Source organism: Mytilus californianus, unplaced genomic scaffold (assembly GCF_021869535.1).
Source record: "Mytilus californianus isolate M0D057914Y unplaced genomic scaffold, xbMytCali1.0.p SCAF_1, whole genome shotgun sequence".
Lineage (NCBI taxonomy): Eukaryota > Metazoa > Mollusca > Bivalvia > Mytilida > Mytilidae > Mytilus > Mytilus californianus.
Window position 1 is genome coordinate 51,146,863 of NW_026262581.1, and position 24,158 is coordinate 51,171,020.

At 32.1% G+C, this 24,158-nt stretch overlaps 1 protein-coding gene across 2 annotated transcripts in view; it reads right to left on the bottom strand.

The window, feature by feature from the left end:
* Positions 1-24,158, bottom strand: part of LOC127720656 (TBC1 domain family member 30-like) — a 76,081-nt gene that overhangs the window by 34,276 nt on the left and 17,647 nt on the right. Inside the window, exons 1-5 of one of the 2 annotated variants that reach the window (XM_052227382.1) lie at positions 18,341-18,619; positions 10,298-10,425; positions 7,988-8,113; positions 2,622-2,807; positions 839-1,007 (exon numbers count right to left, since the gene is read on the bottom strand). In XM_052227382.1, the coding sequence (XP_052083342.1) occupies positions 839-1,007; positions 2,622-2,807; positions 7,988-8,113; positions 10,298-10,425; positions 18,341-18,422 (691 nt within the window). In that variant the 5' untranslated portion in view covers positions 18,423-18,619. Of the gene's footprint in view, positions 1-838; positions 1,008-2,621; positions 2,808-7,987; positions 8,114-10,297; positions 10,426-18,340; positions 18,620-24,158 lie in introns of those variants that run through there. The other variant, XM_052227376.1, reaches the window with a different exon arrangement.

The window sequence follows — 24,158 nt, forward strand, 5'->3', positions numbered from 1 at the left end:
AATAATAAAAAGAAATGATACATTAAAGCTTGGAAAATGTATAAATTTACAATAAAATAAAATTCCATGAAATTTCATAAATGAGCTTGCCGCATTAACGTCATGGGAACACTTGACGTCATACGAATGAAATTCTCAAGATGAAGTCATTCTGTTACTTGTACGCTTCAAATTTAAATAACATCTCATTATAAATGAGGTTTTTGAGGTATGTGTTATTTCATCTTAGATTCTATTACATTAATCGAACATTAATGGATTTCAGAAAGTCAATATGGCGGCTTACTCCTTAGTTTTGAAATGTCAATTGTGCATTTGATGATAAATAGTAGCCAATGTACCTAAAATTGTTAGTTAAAAATTGCAAATGTTTTAGTTAAGAATTATAAGGATTAAACACATTTTTTCTAGAGGTTATTGATGTGTAAACTGGGTTGCTGACTCACAAACTTTACATAAAAGTCCTTTGGACTTTTATTCAGTTTGTGAGTTAATCGCCCCAGTTTACACATCAATAACCTCTAGAAAAAATGTGTTTAATCCTATATTATTTTTGTTGAAGATTCTGTATTATCTGTATGTTTTACATCTTCACTAGCCAAGGGTTAAAATCTGGTCTCTTACATATAATACAGAGTCTTCAACAAATATAAAAAGATATGGTTAAAATAAAAAGATCATTAAAGAGGTAAATAATAAGAATACAAGTTTTTCTGGGGATGATTTGAAGGAATATGACCTTATTTTTTCACCAAAATATTTGGGATTCAGAGTATATCTCTATATCATATCATCTTTAAACGTTCTATTTCATTAGTTTATTAGACCAAAACTATACCAGTAGTATTATCTTGAGCAGCATTCTGTAACATGTCAAGATGACGTGACAACTTAGGATAGGTGATCCTCAGCAGATCTCTGAACACTGCCATGTCTACAGACAACGCTCGCAGGTTGTTGACATAATAACTCTCAGGCAAAACATGGTCTATGATGTAGATCATCACCTGAAAAATACACACAAATTTAATTAGGTTAATAAATAATAGTTTTCAGTAATCAATCAGAAATAAATGTTACCAAGTATTAAAAGAGGAGGTGCACATTAGCAATAAAATGTTAAGATTGTGAGAAAATTTCAATAAATTGTCCTGAGGGGTTAAGGAGTTACAGATACACAATGGGTACCCCCAAAATAAAGCAATGATAACCTCAATGCTTTGGTGAGAGAGACCACAAAAATGATTCTGATAAAACAATAAAATAGGAGGTGCACAAAAAACTTAAATGGTTAAGATCGTAAAAAAGTTTCAATAAATTGTAATAAAGGGTTTAGGTGGAGTTGCAGATTCAAAATAGATACCTCTCAAAATAAAACAATGGCAAAGTCCATTATATAATAAAGTTTCTGAATAAGTTTTTCTTCTTTTTTTTACATCCTGTATTTTAAGTATTTCAATATACTTTATATCATGCTGCCAATAAATTTAAATAATTTAGTTTTCTAATGAACATTTTTCTAAAAACTAACATGATTCTGAACCTTTATGCATCACTATGAGTTGTTAAACACCACTTTCAATTAATCTCCTTATGGGACAATTGGGACATATTACTTGACTCCACATTCAGCTTCATTACATTTACCTAAACAACTGTAGAGTTGTTATGTATTCGTTATAGAGAACAAAGCAAATGGTTATTAATTATTGATATGACCAGTCAGAAAAATACACAAACTTGATTAATTTGAATAGCTCATAAATTTTACTTTAATGGCTAATAATTGTATCTTTTTAGTTGATTTGTTGGTTTGTTTTTTTTTTGTCACGTTCTGCAGTTTATTTATGTAATATTGGCAGTTATAAACCTATCACTGCCATTAATCTCTGTAAAATAAACCACAAGTTGAATTACTGCATTAGCTAAGCATGTCTAGACTTTGATAAGACACAGGAATCATTGGACTTAATGTTTTGTATGCTGTAACAGTTATAACTATAAAAAGGATTACAGAAATTTACCAAGACTTAGTATAAATGTGTTTTTTTTTACAACAAACCAAGAAATCAGAAATGTGTAATGATAAAATCCATAGTTTGGAATATTCAACGATTGAAGTCTAATATCAAGAGAATCAGAAATAATATCCAAAATAAGTCTGGGATTTCAGAGGTTAACTATAATTAAAGACTCCATTATTAATAATGCAAGAATACAGGAAAAATTAAGCTTGGCAGGATATGCGGAACCAATCATAATGACAAGATTTCTTGTAAATCAATACACTTCATGCAACAGTACAAAGACATAAAGTATATGAATACAGAGAAATTTAGGGTAGTTGTTAGTATCACCAAAAATAGTCATCAAGGGTTTATCTAAATCCCTCTACAATGGGCAACACCAAAAACCATGCAAGCGGATAATAAGGCAAAAAGAAAAAAAAACTTATTGCCTACCACACAAATGCATCAATATTAGACAACACAGTAGACATTGTTTTTCTCCTATTCAATGTTTGTGAAACTTAAAGTAGATAGAGACAAGACTACAGTTTGTAATGTTTGAATTTCAAATTATGACCAAGTCACTTTTTAAATTTCCATACCAACACCTACCTTCAGTGCATCATCTTCCCTTCTCTCAGTCACATCTAATAACAATGCTGCAATAACATTAAAACCCTGACAATAACCGATGGATTTATTCCAACGAGCAAAGCCCAGTAAGACACGCTTCAATGATGCTCTGTCTTCTTCATTTTCATGACCACTGAAACCACTGCAGCCAGTTCTGTGTAAATCCTGAAAAAAATATTAAAACTTTATTAAAATTAATGAAAATGTTGCATGACCATGATATTAAAGCTTGAGTGTATCACCAGCATTCCTTCCTGTTACTCTATTATTGTACTGAATCTTAATGGAAGTGGTGCTACTATTATTTTGTATTGATGTAATGTTCTGATGTTGATTTGAGACTATTCCTGCATTATGAATTCAGTATTTGGAAAAAAAAACAGTGTAACACTGTTGTGCTTCTCAAATATGGAATACAACTCAAGCTGAACTAATCAATTACAAGATTCATTAACACCGGTACGTATGGCTTTGGGTTCACTATGGCAAGGTAAATTAATACCATCAGAGTACTGTATGTCATGAAACATAAGAAACTGGGTAAAAAAAAAATAAAAACAAAAAAACTATCGTAAACAAGTCATCAAATGTGACACAATTATAACTAAAGCTAATTCTTTTGAAAAATAAGAATTTTCTGTTTACTTCTTTAAGCAATACAATACTAATCTAAAAATGTCCATGACTTTTCAAAAGTTTTGTTTTCCCTAAAATAATGTTTAATATTGAGTATTTTCCTTGAATGTTTTATTGTATAACTCATAATCTACTGTAGTCATGAGAGTATTTAGAAAAAAAGGAATTTGCTTTTTGCAATTAGATTTTTCCATTTTTTCATAATTGCCAATAATATTTTTCCTACAGTGACATAAACCATTTTTAAGATAATTGACTGTTTTTGCACTGTTTGATCTTAACTGTTGTTCTCATAAAGATATTGAATTGCAGGAAAACATTAATTTAATGAGACATTAAAACAATTGTCAACATTGTAAATGGTTTTAAGGCTCTATGCCATACAAACCTTCATCATAGATTTCTACTAGAAATCGTATAAATGAATGAACGATTTATAGAGCTACTCCCACCTGCGACACAAAAACAGTATGACGGAATTATCGACAATCCTTAGGATAAATTTGTCTAGAGGTTTCCGTGTAGAATAATCAGCCATGTATTGTTCTGTCAAATCTTTAGAAAAATCTAACAAGATTTTATCTAACACCATAGTCTATGATATTAATTATCACAAAAAAATGTCAAGATTTAATTTATCGTTATGGGATGGGGAAATTATTTCTTTTAACTATCACATGATTTAACGATAAAATATGGTCTTAATGGATGGTATAAATAATGTCATTACTTTCTCTGCTATATTTATGTTCAGAAAGATGCTGAAAATAGAAAAGGACCTAGTTATTATATTCCATACTGTAGTACTAAAAATCAAAATTTACAATTGTAGTTCTTTCAATTTTCTACTTAAAAACATTTGCGATGTTAGTCTTCAGTAGAAAGTCTTCTGTTAAGATGCTTAAAACTGTTTTATTCTGCTATACAATGATGAATGCAAACTCATGAAAATGTAGAGAAATCTTTTCAAAGGGGCGGTACAACACATATAAAAATATCATTGAAATGTCCTCATCTAATTAAGACTACTGTGTGTGATTGTAATCACTCAATCCCACAGTAATGCTAGATATTTTCTACTGTGTAAATCTTGACTAATATATGTTCTTCTGAGCATGATTTTATGAGCATCAACTTAACATGTTTTTCGTATTCATTCAATCTTTTTTTTTGTAAGAAGTGTCTAAGAGAACAATCTGATTAACATGAACCGAGAACAAGAGACATCAAATATTAAATGACATGAGACGGCAAGCGCAGGAGAACAGGAGAAGAATGGCAAACACAATCGCTGCAGCAGTTGAGGAGAGAGAATTAAGAACTTTTAATCCTTTTGATTGACTTTAATATTTTTGATTTATAATTAAAATTTGTCTTAGGGGGGAGGAATGTAGGAAAACGGGGTTATGTTCCATGACAAATGTTTAATTAACTTTTCACTAATTACTTTATCCTATGTTCAGTTTTATCTTTGGCATTAAATTTATAATAAGATCGTCTATAATTGAAATCTTTTAGTTATTCAGGAGTAAGTTGTTATAATTTATTAATAAGTTGTTGTACTTCCAAATTTCTTATCATACCTTAATTTATAAATTTTCGCATATATATATATTGCGATTACCGGGTTATGTTTAAATTTGTCTAAAGACGGGTTTCCTGTCTGATATGGTGAAGCTTTCCACTCTGCTGGTAAGTTAATCTGGTCTGTTCTAAACGCTCAATTTATAGATTGATCCATGTTTATTTAGAGTAAATTTATGTAGTCTAATTTGCTCCTTGATACCTCTCTATTTTTTATATTAGTTTACTTTGCTATATTATACTCCCCATTTACTTTTGATACATTTTTCGTCTACATTTTTTGATACTACTTTACACTTGTTGAATTTGCTTGCCTTGTTGTATTTTGTTAATAAAAGTTTATTGTTGAAACAGTATTAAGTCTCTTTTAGCTCCAGATAGAGGACAAATAAACATACAGGATAAAAAATAGAAGTCTGAATAGAGAACACCTTTAAAAATACAGAGTAAATATATAGAATACAAGTTATCAACAGCATACCGGTTTGAGTTTAGTGAGTTGAGCTATCACTGGGCATTCGTCAAGCTTAAAGTGCATCACTCATTGAGGCCGTATCATAAGAACCTTGCAAACCTTATCCAATCGAACCCCTCCTATTACAATACTAATGTTTACTCTGATAATGAATTTTCAATGCTATCATTATACCTGTTGTAAGAGAGCAAAATCTATTGCACAAACATGGCATATTAGACTACATATTATTGCTTGATGAAAAAGATAAACCATTAAGGTTCATAGATTGAAGACTTACACAGTTCCTGAACATCGTATTACTGCCTTTGGTCAGACAAATGAATATTGATGGGTTAACTGATTTATGAAATCACCTCAATCAGGTTTTACTCACAAGATCAAAAGCAACAAAGCAACAAAGACAGTTTAGGTAGTGATTCATCAAGATGATAATGGAATCAGAACCTGTAGAACTATATTCTCATGTTATTGGTTCTAGATCATTACCCTCTACGTGATTTTTATGATTTTGAAAAATGGTTTTATTTCTTCTTAAATATTATATATAGATCAAGCATACCTAAATAAGATTTTCACAATAAAAATGTTTTTAAAGTGCAATTAAATCAAGAATATTTATCAGCTTCAGTAAATCAGTGTTAAAAAGGGATACAAATATAATTCAAAGTGTAAAGATAATTATGGTAAATTGAACTAAAATATTGTCATGTTTTCGCCCCATCTGTATAATTATACTGTCACTGTGAATGATGTTAAAGATTGGTTATAATTGGAATCTGTCATACTATTCAACCCACTTAATTTATTTCTGTGGATAAGGTAGAAACCTGATATGTCAAATATAGCTGCTAGCAATAACCAATCCTTAGATCAAAAACTGATCCATAGATGTGTAAAAATCTTAATCAAAACAACAAACTTAATATGAACTGAGATATATAAAAGGATTTTTAGAAAGATTCCATGTAATCAGATAAAACAATTTGATTACTGAGAAGGTTTACAACATTTATGAAACAATTAGCTTGAGCTTTGCATAGATAAGAATATAAGCAATAAAACATGAGGTAATTTCTTCAATCTGTCATTCCAATTTCTAAACAAGAGTGCACACGCTAAAATGCCTCGATTGCTTTACTGACCATTGATTTTATGTTGAAAGTCTTGAAGGTTTTACTAAAAGTATCATATAAACTTAACATTTTTAAATATCCATGACAATGAGGTCAAGGTCAGATAAAACCTGTCAAACAGACATGTACACCTTACAATTGTTCCATACACCAAATATAGCTGATTCATTGCTATTAGTATTTGAAAAACAGACCAAAACACAAAAGCTTAACATTGACCAATAAACCATGAGACAAGGTCAAGGTCAGATGATACCTGCTAGATAGACATGCACACCTTACAATCATTCCATACACCAAATATAGTTGACCTATTGCTTAAAGTACTTGAAAAACAGACCAAAACACAAAAACTTAACATTGACCAATGAACCATGAAAATGAGGTCGAGGTCAGATGAAACCTGTCAGATTGACATATATCCCTACAATCATTTCATACACCACATATAGTTGACCTACTGCTTATCTGAGAAACGGACCTAATCATGTTACTTTAACCTTGATCACTGATTTATGAAATGAGGTCAAGGTCAAGTGAAACCTGTCTGAAGGACATGTAGACGTTGCAAGGAACCCATTTACCAAATTTAGTTATCCTATTACTCATAATAAGTGAGAAATTCACATGACAAAAAAACTATAATTAATTTCAAGCAGTCGCTGAACCAAAAAAATAAGGTCAAGGATAATGGACATATGACAAACAGAAACTTTATAACATAAGGTATCTGCTACAAGCTTTATACAAATAGTTTACAGTGGATAGTAATCCTTATATTGTCTTCTGAAAGCAGTCGCTTCAAAAAACAGCTCATGTATCATGTTGATCTTTAACAAAATCTAATAGCCCAAACCTTCAGAGAGATCAAGTCAATCTCATAATTTCAAACTAGTAGAATTCTTTAGGTTTGACAGACAAAAAAAAATAGGGTTTTGAATATGAAATAAAAGAAGTTATATTCCATCCGATTTCTCTGGTGTGTCTGATATATGGAGCTTTACTAGCATGTAGCTTATACTAACCAAAATCAATGTCATAGAACAAGCACATTCAAAGTTTTGTTAAGCTCTTATAAATATAAAAAGGAGATGGGGGTACTTATTTAATATTATTGATATATACATCAACGAAATTGCAACAAAACAACATGACAAAAACAAAAAAGACATAGAAAAATCAGCATTCAAGTTTAGAGATGGCCCAGAGTTGCATGTGAAAAAGCTAGAGTTTATCAAATATATGACACCAACACTACATAAATAATGGAAACATTATAAACATCTGAGCAAATATTACCACTGAAAACTTTGCTAATTTGGAATGGGTTCAGGCATTTAGACCCATAGAAGAGTTCGGTTTTACAATTAAGATAGTCAGTTTTGATCAAGCTGCATGCTTTACAAAGAACTTTTTATTTAATCACCTTATTACAAGTTTCTGTTGCAATCAAAATTGAAACAAAATACTAAATTACTTGACTGATAGTCTCTGCTGTACAACATTTTACTAACCTTGACAATTTGATGACCTAAATTATTGTCATCTGGATTACTTTTTTCATTGAAGACAAATCTCATTGTCTTCTGCCAGTCAACTCTCTGTTCTCTTATATGATTGTCTGCTAAACTTAACCATACCTGTAAATTAATGGACAAAAACTGAATTAATATTGAGCTACAGAAAGCTGAGGATGCTATATGGCCTAGGGTAAATGATTTCGTCATTTACTGGTGATGTTAATTTTCTGATAGTTAAATTTCCTTTTTTATGCAAAGAATTGATTCATGGTGTAGTGTTTACATGACATTTTTTAAGCATTGCAAGAAGCATCAAGAGTGATTCGTTTTACTTGCCTTTATTTAAGAAATGTGTGTTACATTGTTTTTGCTGGCCTGCTTAGTTGTGCTGATTACATATATGTGTAACATGCTAGCTGGGCTTTTATCCAACTAACAATAAATCAATACCATAGCATATTACATGGCATTGTCAGTTTGTTTTGGATCTATGAGTTTGACTGTCCCTCTGGTATTTTTCATCCCTCTTTTACAGTCCATTGTTAATGTCATTCAAATTATTTTCATCATAAATTAATATAAATGTAGATGCAAATGTTATAGTGTAGATGTCCTTTGGTTTTTTGTGTTGTTGAGTTGCTGTCTCAAATGTTCTTGTCCTGAATGTGCATGTTCATCATCCTTTAATTCATACAAAAATGGTCGAGAAATATATGGAGAATGTGGCCATGGGACATAGATGATGCCCCCGCTTGCATATAATGTTATAAAGGAGCAGAACTCAAGAACAGTAAAAAGTGATGCCACCCAAATTTCGAACTTGATTTTGTGGTAATAAGCATTGTGTATAAGTTTCATAACATTTGGTTGAGGCAAACTAAAGTTAGAGAATGGAAACCAACGTACAGACAGACAAGGGTGGCACTTAATGCCCCCTTCTGGTGACGGCAGGGGCATAAAAATAGCATAAGAATCTTTAAACTTTGTTACTTTTAGGTTTTTAAATTGCACTTTTTGAATGGTAATTAACCAAGATGTCCTAATAATTTTATCAGTTTAATAACTAATTTTATCAGTACTTATAGGTTCTATCCTGTTATTTTCCTACAAATCAACTAAGTTATGTATTTTCTTTACAAAACTTATTGCATTTGGATTCCGTCAAATTCGATAAATTCAATTCCTTTTCTAAGCATGCTAAAGTAATGTACAATTTATTGAAAAGCTTCAGAAGATAAATCTATATTCCGTTTGAAATGAAAGCAACTTAGAAAAGAAGAGCTCTGACATTAAAACCAAATCCAATTTGTCTTGAATAATCAATTACAGTTAAAGAGTAAAACGTGACGTGTAGATTTGTAAAGTCTGTCTAAACAAGCAAATGAAGTAGCCTTATATTTCTCAGTCTTGTGTACTTATTTTGACCTCTGTCTCACAAATATACTTCATTAGTTCTTCACTATTCCCTTGAGGAATAGAATAACAAATAAGGCGTAGTAATCTTGTTGCAATCTATGACCAATTCAATAATTCCAAGTCATTCTCACTTTGATAAATAGCTTGCATATAAAAGTTTTCCACATAAAAATTCTTGCACATATAATTAACTATTTTCCATAAACTATATATACTATTGCTGTTAAGACATTATTTTTTTTTACTATAAATCATTATTTAAAACCTTTCAAGAAAGCTTTTTTTTTATATCTTCTTTATCCTACGATTTGTAAATAAAAGAAGAATGTGTCCATGGGCAAAGTTAGAGTACGGAAACTACAAAATTGCCAATTTTATCATTTATAAAGGGACATAACTCAAGAAAGGCAAAAGTGACGCCGCCCACATTCAAACTTGATCTGTTTTTGGTGGTAATAAGCATTGTGCATAAGTTTCATAACATTTGGTTGAGGGAAACTAAAGTAAGAGAACAGAAACTAATTTTAGGATGTATGGAAGGATGTACAGACGGACAATGGTAAAATTTTATGCCACATCAGCTAAAATTAAGCATGGTTAACTTTGGAAATTAAAAGATGCATATATGGTTTACGCAAATAAGTTGTTTTTTTAACTCTTCAAAATTTAAAATGGTTGTATCAGGACGTCTCTTTATACCATAAACAGCATCTATGTCAAAAATTAAGAACTTCACGTAAGCAAGTAACCTAAACATTAAAATATACTGCAAATTACCATCACAAAATTTCCTAATAGCTTTTGACAGCAGACACATCGCTTTAATTCATACTTTTCAATAGAAAACAATGCCACCATAAGGATCATTGCTGGGAATTGTTTCCCTACCTTTTTACGAAAGCTGTCTGGTATACCCATAGGTAGCCTTGCCACAGCCTTCATGGCATCTTTCCACTGTTCAAAGGCACTGTCACCAGGTGGTGGTTCTATACTAAATTTCATCCTTGTGTCTATCCCTAGAAATGAAGAACAGATTAATGAATTTAAAATCACACAAATTACAATCTAAGTTAAAGAACTGATACTCTCATCAAGAGGCTATGTGAGAGAAAGATGTGAAAATGCATTATACCTCACAGCTTACCAAATTTAAAATAATTGTAAATATCCTATTTAGCCCTTCTTGTTGGAATGGATATGTACCTCATATTGACTGAGTGTATGGTATTGTTAAAGAAGCATTGTACGCAACTCTCTGGAGTGTTTGTAGCTGGCCTGAAGCAATGCCAAATTTCTATCACTATCAGATATACCCTCTTCTTCAAATGTCAGTCAATATTTCCTGTCCTTTTTCCAGTAAACCTTATTGCACTCTGCAGTATCTTTTTTTGAAATGTATTGTTGAATTTGTTTTTGTCCAAAATATGAAATATTTGCCACTGGACATTAAGCAAATAACAATTAATCAATCAAATCTTTGTGAGCCCCACTGTTGCTTAGAAATAAATTATTGAAAGACAGCTATTCTATCATGAAGACATGTCAAGACTTTAAGTGCAGCTCTGTGAAAGAAAGAGTTGAAAATGTTTTGATCAAAATCTGAAATTTTGCTTTGTACTACAGTTCAAAATAGAAAAAAAGCAACAACAGCATAACATTTTGTAAATATAAGTAGCCTTGATTTGTGAACAAAAGATCATTGTTTTCAACAGAATTCGAATACAAGTTCAATCTAATGCAAAAGTGTTATTTAGCAATACAACATGCAAAATAGTTTTATTGTCAACATTTCAAATACCATAAGATATTTTTATTATTCTTCAACCCAAAACAAGCAGCATTAAAGTGTCATTGCTTTTATGTCCATTCACATGACTGAAAACTATAAACTAAAGATCAATTGATTTCAACTCTTATCCACATCTTACTGCAAGTATTAAAAGACATACAAAATGTAAACAGAACTGTCAATAACATCTCCTCTTTTATGTTGTATCATAAAATGTTCTTTAACATTCCTGAGTTTTACTTTGTACATGCCAAATTGGTTTTTTTTACCCAAAACCATTTAAAATTACTGTTAACATTGCATTTCTTACATTTCCAAAAAAACAGGTCACAAAGACATTCTCTTAGAATCACAAATAAAGTATTCAATAATCTGACTCACTATGCTTTATTTTTTTAAATTTGGTCAAAAAGAAATTTATTTTATGTGAAGAAACAAAATCCACAAGAATAACTTAATTCCCACAATTCTGTTTTGAAGGCATCTTTGCATTTCTACTTGACATCTTTTTAGCATTCACATCAAAACAAGAATGGTACATGTATATGTACCAGTATGCTATAAACAAATTTATTATACTATTTTGACTTTAATTCGTTTTACCATTGTTGAAAGACAGAAAAGTATATGCATGCTTATATCTAAAATTTTCGTTTTGGTAAGGAAAACAAATAGTCAATTTAACAAAACCACAACTTATTCAAAAGACTTCTTCTAGCAGACAAATAAAAATAAACTGATATTAATCTGAAAAGGAAAGGAGTGTTAGAAATACTTAATTTGAGTGTAAGAGGAAGTAGTTATGATTTTTCAATTAAATTTTGCTGTCCAAATAACTATGATGTTATGTATTGAAGGCTTTTTTTATAGCTTAACAAGGCATCATATATAATTATTTGGACTAAAATCATACATGCAAACAAGGTGAAATTAAAAAAATGTTAAAAAAAAGAAAATTTTTAAAAAACAAATTTATAATTGGTTAAATGTTCCACTTATCTGGGAGAAGAAACAATCTTCTATGCAATTTCTAATTATCCCTGCAAGAATTCTCTGTATAATTTATTAATTAACTCTTGCTGGAGATGGTATTTATAGATAATCAGATCTAGTTTCAAAAACAGAATTTGGTTCCAACTCCAATTATGTTCTATGCTGTCTAATTCAATATGAGAAGCCATGTAATTGATTCTATCTTAACTCAAACATCATAATAAAACCTGATAAATAGTAAATAATAAAAGAAATTTTAACTATCTTTTTCTGCAATATCTGTCAGTCAAAAACCCACTGCTCGTTATAGATAAATGTAATTAATTGAAATTCAATAAAGTTATTACTCTTCTTCATGGAACGAGAAGCAACATTCAATTTATAACTAGAATATAGAAAATCCCAGCAGACATTTACCATTAGGCATATGTAAAAAATTTTCAAAGGTCATTCATTATTTTCCATGTTCCTTCTTAAAAGGTTTGAAACATGCTATAAGTTAATTTAAAACATGTTTGTGTATTTTCACATTCTAATAGAAAAGTACTTATCGGGACACTAAAACAATTTCAATTTACAAAAAAAAAATTGGTAAAAAATGATTTGAAAAAATCAATAAACAATATTGTACTTTGCAGGACCCTTTAGGAATTCTGAAATTAGTTTATCCTTTTATGCTTCATGAGTTATTATATTACTTCGGACTTAACGGCCATATTGTAATTCAGAAATCCATAAATATATTCCTTTAGAGCAGGTTGAAGTTTATTAGATTTATGATTAAATCATTAGGTATATTCAAATAACTATCCAATTTAAACTCAAGTAATAAAATGTGGACCATAAGTAAAGAATTTTTATGATTTTTTATAGTATTAAATTCTCCATCAACTAAACCACAAACGATCTCTGGTTTTTATACCACATATTCTTTAAAGGCTGGCTCTGTTTACATTATTGATGATTTACATCTTATACAAGGACACAATATGGTTCTATTGCAAATAATCAGAGGAAGCAATACAAACAGGCTGGACAAACAAATACTCATGATCAAGTATTACATCAACAAAAAATAAGGTAAAGAAAGATTACAGAATAAAATTGAGAATGGAAATGGGAAATGTGTCAAAGAGACAACAACCCGACCACAGAACAGACAACAGCAGAAGGCCACCAACAGGTCTTCAATGCAGCGAGAAATTCCCATACCCGGAGGCGTCCTTCAGCTGGCCCCTAAACAAATATATATACTAGTTCAGTGATAATGAACGCCATACTAAACTCCAAATTGTACACAAGAAACTAAAATTAAAAATAATACAAGACTAAAAAAGGCTAGAGGCTCCTGACTTGGGACAGGCGCAAAAATGCGGCGGGGTTAAACATGTTTATGAGATCTCAACCCTCCCCCTATACCTCTAGCCAATGTAGAAAAGTAAACGCATAACAATACGCACATTAAAATTCAGTTCAAGAGAAGTCCGAGTCTGATGTCAGAAGATGTAACCAAAGAAAATAAACAAAATGACAATAATACATAAATAACAACAGACTACTAGCAGTTAACTGACATGCCAGCTCCAGACTTCAATTAAACTGATTGAAAGATTATGTCTTCATCATATGAATATCAGGCACAATCCTTCCCGTTAGGGGTTTAGTATCATACCATCATAACATATATGAGAAGAACATAACCCGTGTCATGCCAACAACTGGTTTTTAAATAAATGTGTTTAGTGCCGATGCAAAGACCCTATAAGTGAATCAATATTAACGCCAAAATATGCAATCTTTAATGACCTGACAACAGTATCGTAACTATATCCCTTCTTAATAAGTCTATTTAAAGGTTTTGTTAGTTTCAGAGGTGAATACTGACATTTTTGTGCTTTATAAAGAATATTTCCATAAAAAATTGGATGTGAAATACCTGAACGTATAAGAAGTCTGCATGTTGAGCTATATTTACGAATGATGTCCTTATACCGATGATAAAATTTAGTAAATGTTTTGACTAGTTTGTGATATCGAAAACCCTGGTGTAATAATTTTTCAGTAATACATAAATTTCTCTCGTTAAAATCTAAAACATTGTTACATACACGAGCGAATCGTACAAGTTGAGATATATAAACACCGTAAGATGGTGACAAGGGAACGTCACCATCTAAAAATGGATAATTAACGATAGGAAATGAAAAATCATCTCTTTTATCATATATTTTAGTATTAAGCTTTCCGTTAATGATATAGATATCAAGATCGAGGAAAGGGCAGTGGTCATTGTTAGTATTAGCTTTATTTAAAGTAAGTTCAACAGGATAAATTTCTTTAGTATACATACTGAAGTCGTCATTATTGAGAGCCAAAATATCATCCAAATATCTAAAAGTATTATTAAATTTGTGTATCAGATGTTGTTTCGATGGGTCTTTACTGATTTTTGACATAAATTGTAACTCATAGCAATACAAAAAAAGGTCCGCAATAAGTGGTGCACAGTTAGTCCCCATTGGAATTCCGATAACCTGACGATATACGGAATCTCCAAAGCGAACAAAAATGTTATCTAGTAAAAATTCAAGGGCATATATAGTATCAAAGCATGTCCAATTGACATAGTTTTTTTGTTTATTGCTACTAAAAAATGACCTAAAAGAGTTTGAACATATATATTCACATTCTGACTTTTTAAATGCCCATTTAATTAGGTGTGTGAATTTTTTCTTAATGAGAATGTGAGGCAATGTGGTATATAGGGTAGAAAAATCTAAACTTTGAACAGATTCAAAATCACCAATATATGCATGCAGTTTATCAAGTACTTCCAACGAGTTCTTGACACTCCAAAAGTAATTAATTCCACTACTTTCGAAGGCCTTATTTGAACAATTTATTATCAGGTTTTTGATTGTACCAAGTGTACTGGTAAGAAGAATAGACAATTTAGTAGTGGAACAATGGCTTGAAGACGAAATGAATCTATATTTGTAAGGTGTTTTGTGTAGCTTCGGAAGCCAATACATAGTTGGGACTTTCATTGTATTTGGTTCTGCTTGTAAAGCGGTAGCTAAAAGTTTATGTTTGTTACAGATGTCGTTTTCTGAAAATGGAGTCAGTTGGAATGTTGGTGAATTGGTGATTTCTTTTTTCAGAACCTCAATGTAAAATTTACGTCAAACAATAATAATATTATTAGCAGCTTTATCGGCCGGGACAAAAACAAATTCCTTGGCTAGTTCTTTTAGTTTATGTTTGATACGAGAAAAAGGTTTATTGTGGTTATTGTTAAGAGTAAAATGTTCTTTAAAATGTTGAATACGTATATCAACTATGTTCATTACTGATTTAAAAAAAGAGTCCAAAGATTTTTTGTCAGCTTTTTCCCGTTTTATCCATTTTATAGAAGTCTATAATGAAGATATCCTCCAACTGATTCATTAAAGAAGTAGTCGTACATACTTAAACTGTACTCAGCCTTCATCCCCATTCCATGAAACAGAAAATAATTTAGCATTCAATGTTCAAAAATTTAATTCATGTATAAATATGGGCATTGTCATCAAAGCATAAAAAGTAGGTCTGTGATGTCCTTAATTGACTTGATAAAATTCAACCAAATTATGATTTGACAAACAGAAAAAGAGGAAAGAGGGTACCCCTGCATATCCTTTGTTTTTCTATCAAACAATATATTTGCACCCCTCTACCCAAACTTGCCCAGTTATACTACTGAAAAGTAACTTATTTACACCTGTATGAACCTCTAATCAAAAACATTCTTTTGGTCCATTTAAAAAAAGATGTGTAGGGTTTCCCCTGACCCATCATAACACTGAGAAGGTACTCCCCATTGCCACTTCAAGAAAACCAGTTTCCTAAATAATTTGCAACGCTCTTGAACCCCAAAATACTGTAAAATCCCTTCTTGAGCCCCTTTTTCCAAATTGGCAGGGCCTCCCCTAACCCAGTTTAACCCAGCAGGTCTATAGACATCAGTCCAGTATTATGACAGAAAAATAAATAATTTGTTAAAATGTGATATACACCCATTTGAGCCTCTATAAATAAAAACAAACCCCTTTAGGATCCCATATAAAATTTAGGGTAGAGTACTGTTCCCCTAACCCAGTTTAATTTGACTGGTCACTTTGGACTGGGAAAGGTGCAGAACAGTTCCCCTGACCCAGTTTAACCTGACTGGTCAGTTGGGATGGAGAAGGGTGCACAGTTATTTCCCTTTTAATAACCCCATTTCAAAATATTAAGGAAGTGTGCATTCTTGATAATAAAATTATTATTCATAAACTCATATTGCACAAGTATTACAGATTACATCAAGATTCTTTTCAAAGCCCCATTCCAAAATGATTGAGCTTTTTCTCGTTAATAAACCACATTCTTCTTTGGGTCCCTCGAAGAACTCCTTAAAGGAACCCCAGGCATAAACAAAATATTCTTGTCCAGGGGTTGTAATTGAAGGGTTTCAGTCAATGCTCAAGTTTAAAAGTTTTTTTTAAAGTATTCTAGACAACCATTTGAAAACTCGAAGTTATGACTCGAACATTCTGAAAAACACTGTGTTGTGACCAACCTAAACGTTTGATGATATGATTTGAGGCCGTATTCTGAGTGTGAAAAAAATTAACATGCTACTTCTCAATAATAATTCAATGTTTGACAAGAATTTCATTTACAATCGCTCACTGTCAGCTTTGTATTTTTATATTCGCTTGCTATTTACAGTGTCCAACCCCCACCCCTCTTTTCCCCCGAAACTTAAAGAACGTTACTTACAACCTAGGGAAAATTTTCAAATAGTATGCCCTGAGGCTAAAATGCCCGAGGATCAACGTAAAACACTGTCTTATATGATGGTCAAACTCCTTTACCTACGATGTTTATGGTACAAAAGACCTAGAAAAGACATACTAGTCCGTTCGTATTAAAGAACTATTGTTTCTACTTCAAATTTTGACAAAAAGCTTTTAGTGTTAATAATGTAGAGTAACGTCTGTACAAGGCATGATTGTTTGTGACATGATCAAGAAGATATAACTTGAAGATGCTGAGAAAAATGTGGCGAAAATTTCATTTATGTGTATGACATTTTAAAGATATGTTTTCGGCAGCGAGGGAGTTACTGAGACAATCAAAGGAACTGAAAATGTGACACAACACGGACAGCGTTCCTGTTGAACTGGAACATAATTACGTCCCAATTTTGAGCGAGGGTATAACATATCTTTACCATGTATCTTGGAAAGTTACCTAAACTTTTCAACACAAGATCTGATTTATCACCCCTATGTTAACTTATTTGTAAATATTTGCATCTTATCAAACCTTTTATCAAAATTTAGTAATTATCGTTACTTACCGAGGTTAACAAATATGATAAATAAAACATTCAATTTATATGCATATTTACAGAGGATGAATTTTAGGCCGTAAGCAAACATCCAAATACACAAACTATCTTCTAGACTAAGCATAAATAGTGATTATATTGATGTTAAACAGACCTAGGTCAATATTTCCAATCCTTTGAAATTCTCACTGTGACGTAAAAGTAACAAGATTTAGATGTTCTCCTCAATGGTTAATGGGTATATATCTATCATAGGCAAATAATACCTTTAAAACGCCTTGTGAACGTGCCCGGCATAATTTGTATCGTTAACTTCATTTTCTTTTAAAATAGATATAAGCTTTTCGGTAAACGTTCTAATTTGTTTAGTATTCAAAATTCATATATGATATAAATTAATGTGTTTTTCGCGCATCAACATTTTTTTACCTATGTATGAATCTAGGCGTAAACCCTTGACAGAAGTACATTCAATAGAAAGATCAATTTAAGTCAAAAAGATTTTATAAGTGCACAAAAAAGATTATCTTAAACTAGACAGTATTATAGATAAGTCATCTTAAAAATCTCGAAATAACCGTTTCATTTTAATATGTTTAAAAATTGGTAGTAACAGAATCATAATTTGATAGAACAATTGCAAAATCACCATAGAATAACAGATACGTTGTGTAAATCTCAAATTATATTAAATCACGAACATAAATGTCTGATTGACTCAAATATTTTTAGTCAATTCAAAGATATTAAGTCTTAAAATTCAAATACTCACCTTTTCTTTTCGATTTCTCGGAGTGCTTAGGAGAAAGAACCTGATTAAAACTTTGGAAAATATTCATTTTCCCGAATTTCATGTAAAATCCTCTTTAGAGTTTGAATGAAATAAGTAATTAAATCAGCTCTCTATTGATTATCAACTTTGATCATCGCTTGAAGTTAGTTACATGTTACTTTCCAGCAGAACAAACAAAAACTCCAAACAAAATATCGGTAAAGTTATATCCCATAGATTCCAATGGCACAACTCATTGATTTTCTCCCAAACTGTATTTCTGAATTATAATTAAAGTAATATTCCATAAAGATGTAAATACATTTCCTTTGTCACCGATTTAATCAAAGTCTGTTCAACTGTAACAATTCGGAATCAAGCCTGCAGTTTTAAAATAAATAATATCAAATGTAAATACATTTTTCGTTGTTTACTAATCAATGAAAACTTTTGTCATAAAACACAGTTTTGAGGGTTTGAATATTGAACTCCTTTGTGATGGTAAAAACATCCAAATCAATATCCCAACAGCATTAAGAAACAACACTGTAGAATTAACATACGAACACCTATCTTATTCATTTACGTCAATCTGATTCCGAAAGGCCGGGTAGCATTTACCTGTTCGGAATACTACTTACTGTCAGAGTCGACTTGAATAATGACTGATAAACTAATTATTTCGTGGGAAACAAATTCCAATAAAACTATTGGAATGACTTGAAGAGATCGTAGGAGGTGACCATTGATTATAGTGTCTAATTTTCTAATCGATATCAAAAATTCCGTTCAAGAAAAAGTGCGTCGGTGTGAGTAACCATGGTTATGCATTTTGACATTTCAGAATATTTTTATCTTCAATTACAACATTTTCAAAAACAAAATCAGCGTTACTAGAAACTGTCAACTAAGGAACCCATTCTTCGACAGGGAAAACAATAAGTTCTTCCAGCGACACAAAGGAATTTGTCCACGCATACGTGATTAAGTTTTCTACTTTTATTAAACAATTACACTTCATAAAATATTTATGACACTCGGGTCTCGAATTCACAGTCTGTTTTCACCTAGGATAAAACTGTCAACAGCAAAAGGAATCATTAATTAGCGTGGGACTTTAGTCGAAGTAATGAAATATATGCATGCAGAGACAAAAAATGTTCACGACCACATATCCGTGCCAGAAATATATTAAGCCAAAATCAGCTTCAGTTTCATAAACACAAAGCAAGAGTTGCCTTAATGAATTCCTCTACTGACTTCACTTCGAAAACCAAATACGTTCTTGAACTTCATCTTCAACATGGAATCAGTTAATCTGATACGTGTACTGTATCAGTAGGTTCGCTAACAAAGAGAAGACAGAATCATGGGAGTTGGAGCAGATAAACTTCGTTCGATAAAGTTTCTAGGTTCGAAGGTAGGTGGGAAATTTAAATGGACCGTGTGATATTTGTTCGGATTTTAATTTTTTATTCTTTTTAATATTTTTTTCTCTCCAAAATAGTCAGATGTATATCAGATCGTACAGGTATCTGATTCTCATCATTTGATTTAGTGAACAGAATACCGGTATATGTATTAAATATTTCTCTATCAAGTGGATTATTCAACCCGAATTTGACCCGAGGTCTGGTATGACACAAATGTAATAAGGGACATTCTATTGTATTTGTATTCTAATGCTGTTCATTAATGTATTATCTCTTTGGTCGTTTTAGTTGTTAAAATATCAATTGAAGGAGTAACCATTTGATTTCTTTAGCGATGGATGGGTTGTTGCCTTAGAAATAATCACGGAAGATAATGTAACGACAAAATAGTCCGCATTCAAAAAGAGGTACGGGCAATTCCTTTTCATCACAGGATCAAAATCAGAAATTTAATACAACCAAATTGGAGTTCGAAATTAGAGTCTGTATACATCCTTCCAAAGATGATATTGATTGGTGGTTGCTTAACGCCGCATCAGCACAATAAGACAATATCGCCGCGTTTTTTTAAAAAGATGACAGACGATTTCAAATATTTTCTATTGATCGTAAAAATTTCCACACCAAAGTAAGACCATGCCTTTTAGTCTAATCATATTAACTTTGAAGATGTATAACATATACTTGCATGTTTTAAGGTCTATGAAGTGGAAAGTTAATATATTGATGGGTTTATATATATATCAATAATGACAAAAGCATCCCTGGTCATTTTTAGAAATTTTTAGAATAATCAACTGTCATACATGCCGCGTGAGAGTTTAGCTCCGAAAAAATATTCATGAAAATATTTCCTCAAGAATGTGAATATACTAAAAAAGGACTTGGGGAGTTGGGATCTTGTTATTATATACTATTAGCTGAACTTATCAGCAATTGTTTTGCGATAATAATTGTTCACGTATGTCATGTTGACTGGTCTTTACACAAGAATTACGCCTTTGTATTTATTCTTTGATTCTTGATATGGATTTCAGCATTTTTACATCGCGTTTCCTGAAGTCAATGAACTTTTCAATCGAACATCGATGCGTGAGAAAATTCCTCTCATAAATATCTAGTGTTACTCATTACGGTCGTCGTGTTGGTCCTGTATCGGATCAACAAAACAAATATCAAATAAACAAACATGGGAATCTAAGAACGTGATACATTTTTTAAATGGTCATAATTCTGTAGCAAAAAAAAACAACGCCTCAACTTGTCAACAATAGACATAATCTATAGTCCCGCGTGCTCTACCGAGAAGCAGAAAATACCACTCAGTCTTTGGTTTGGTCCGATCGGGGGTCGAACAAACGACCTTCCGTACTCGAGGAGATTTAGAAAAGTAAAAAGTAAAAGGACAAAGCAAAACATGTTGCAAATACAAGTTAAATATTCGTGAAGTAAAATGAATAAGGAATTGAATGATGTATGATTTATCTACTTGAAAATGGATTCTTTTGCGATTTCGAGATAGAAACTTGGCGCCTGAAGTCTGGGTCTGCAATTTCCATGTTTATAGTCTGACGTCCAACGGCCCTACAAGTCATAAAAAGGGATGTCAGTGCAATCTTGGACTAAGATGGACAGTATACCAGTAATCAATTAAAAACTCCGACTGTGTTAAAAATGATCTCGCAAATGAAAATTAAAGTGCTAAAAATTCTGTCTTTAAGAAATTCTTTACGGTTGTAAAGACACTTATTCTATAAACACTTTTTTAACTAAACTAGCATGGTTTATATTCCACCTATTGTAACACGAACACGTCATTGGAAAAGATAAATATTCCGATATTAACCGTATTTTACAAAAAAAAAACTGTTTGCCATGATCGAAATATCATATTAAAAAGTATTGTTAATATACAATGATCCGCTTTTAAAAATTGCATCAATACCAAGATTTATTTCTCTCTCAAAAATCATGATAAATCAGCATATGTGTTGTATCTAACCGCAAATCGATGTTTACAGATATAATTCACATGATAGTAAAAGCAGTATCAGCGTGCTTCTTCTCATTAATGGTATGAAAGTTCAGAAGACATCCGATTATGGTAGTTTAATTAAAGCGGAATAGTCAATGAAAATCTTCGTTCATGACGTCAATCTTATTTGAAATCAATTTCATATCAGATCACGTTTCCTTCGATAATGTGTCAAACAATCTGTAAACGGAAACATAACATCATGGGTGTCTAAAAAAGCCGGATCTTTGTTGAATGACCAAAATCATTAAACTTGATTGTTTCATTATCAATGTTTTACTATTTTACGAATGTTAATGAAATTTAAACAAATTTCACTGAAAAAAGCAGGAGGTTCGGTGATATAGATTACACTTTCAGCTGACATCACACAGATACAGGGATATTCCAATGCGCATTTGGCTCTTAGTCCATACTCAGTTAAAATTTTCGTTTCCTAAACCCCTAAAGACACTACCGTTTAAACGTTATACAAACGTTTGGTCATAACTCTACCAACGGTAAACCAGTCGCCTGCTGTATTCTCAGGAGACCACAGGGTATAGTCATAGCACCCTTGCTCTATCTCGTCTCAGTCATAAGCCGTAAATACCATACAAGAAGTGTGAATCTATTAACAGCATGATGGCTGCCTGATTTATCGTCCCATTAGATCGACCAGCGACTACATTAAACTGCAAGATCACAAATCGACTCTAGAAATGGGAAAACGGTTGGCAGTTGAAGTTCTATCCACAGAAATGTTCAACGGCCATACACATCTGAAGAATCACAACCTCATCCATCAAAATCGACTAGCCTATGCATGCACTGTAAAACTATATGCTGCACGATGACCGTCCGATTTATTGCTGCATTATATCAACCAGCGACTACATCAAGTTGCAAGATCATAAATCGACTCTATCAAATTTGGCAGTTGGCGCTCCATCCATAGAATTGTACAACAATCCATGTCTGCAAGATACAAAACCTCATCCATCAAAACCACTAGCAGCTGCACAGTCGATTGTACCCTTGAAACCGCCTGAAGTGGGAAATACCTTGGTTTTTAGATCAAGTCAGGGTATTTCCTGGCAGGAGAGCATCAACCAGACGACTGTGAAAGCCACCAGATCAATTGGTTTCCTACGCAGGAATATAAAAGCTCCGAGGACGCGAAGAGTCAAGCCTACACAAAATTATCAAGGAAAGTTCTCCTTTATGCCTTCTCTATTTCGGATCCCTACAATCAACAACACACCCAGCAACTAGAAAAAAAAGGCTGATGATACCAAGGGGATATTCAACACTCATATGTCGAGGATATAATCATAGGTCGAGGATATAATAATAAAAAAAAATACTCCATGACAAAACTAGAGGCTCTCAGGAGCCTGTGTCGCTCACCTGTATTTACTGATGCTTTGGAAATCATGTAAAATAAGGTTAAAATCATAATTAATAGTATTAGATATCAGATATTATAATGATATCTAAGATAATAACAAAAAACTGCAAAATATTTGTAAAATTACTAACTCAGGGGCAGCAACCCAACAACGGGTTGTCGGATTCGTCTGAAAATTTCAGGGCAGATAAATCTAAATCTGATGAACATTTTTGCCACCTGTCAGATTTGCTCTAAATGCTTTAGTTTCAGAGATATAAACCCAAAACTGCATTTTACCCCTATGTTCTATTTTTAACCAAGTCGGCCAAGATGGTTTGGATTTGATTTGATATTTTGGTGTTTTAACGCCACTTTTAAGCACCGCTTTTGGGCTATTTCGTGGCGGCCAGTTTTTATTGGTGGAGGAAGCCGGAGTGCCCGGGGAAAACCACCGACCTTCGATAGGAAAACTGACAATCCTAGTCAATTAAGATTGGAGTCGAGTGCACCCGCACGAGCGGGGTTCGAACTCACAACCTCAGTGTTGACTGGCTAGTGATTACAGTAGTAACTACTTAGACCACTCGGCCACCGAGGCCCCTGATGGTTTGGAAGGCGGGGTCATGTGACAATTTTTTTTTAGATACCCTAATAGTTATTATGGCCAAGTATGGTTAAATTTGTCTCAGTAGTTTCAGAGAAGAAGATTTTTGTAAAAGATTACAAAAATTTGACTATTAAGGGCAATAACTCCTAAAGGGGTCAACTGACAATTTTGGTCGTGACAACTTATTTGTAGATCTTACTTTGCTGAACATTATTGCTGTTAACAGTTTATCTCTATCTATAATAATATTCAAGATAATAACCAAAAACTGAAAATTTCAGGGCAGATAGATCTTGACCTGATAATCAGTTTGATTCTATGTCAGATTTACTCTAAATGCTTTGGTTTCAGAGATATAAGCCAAAATCTAC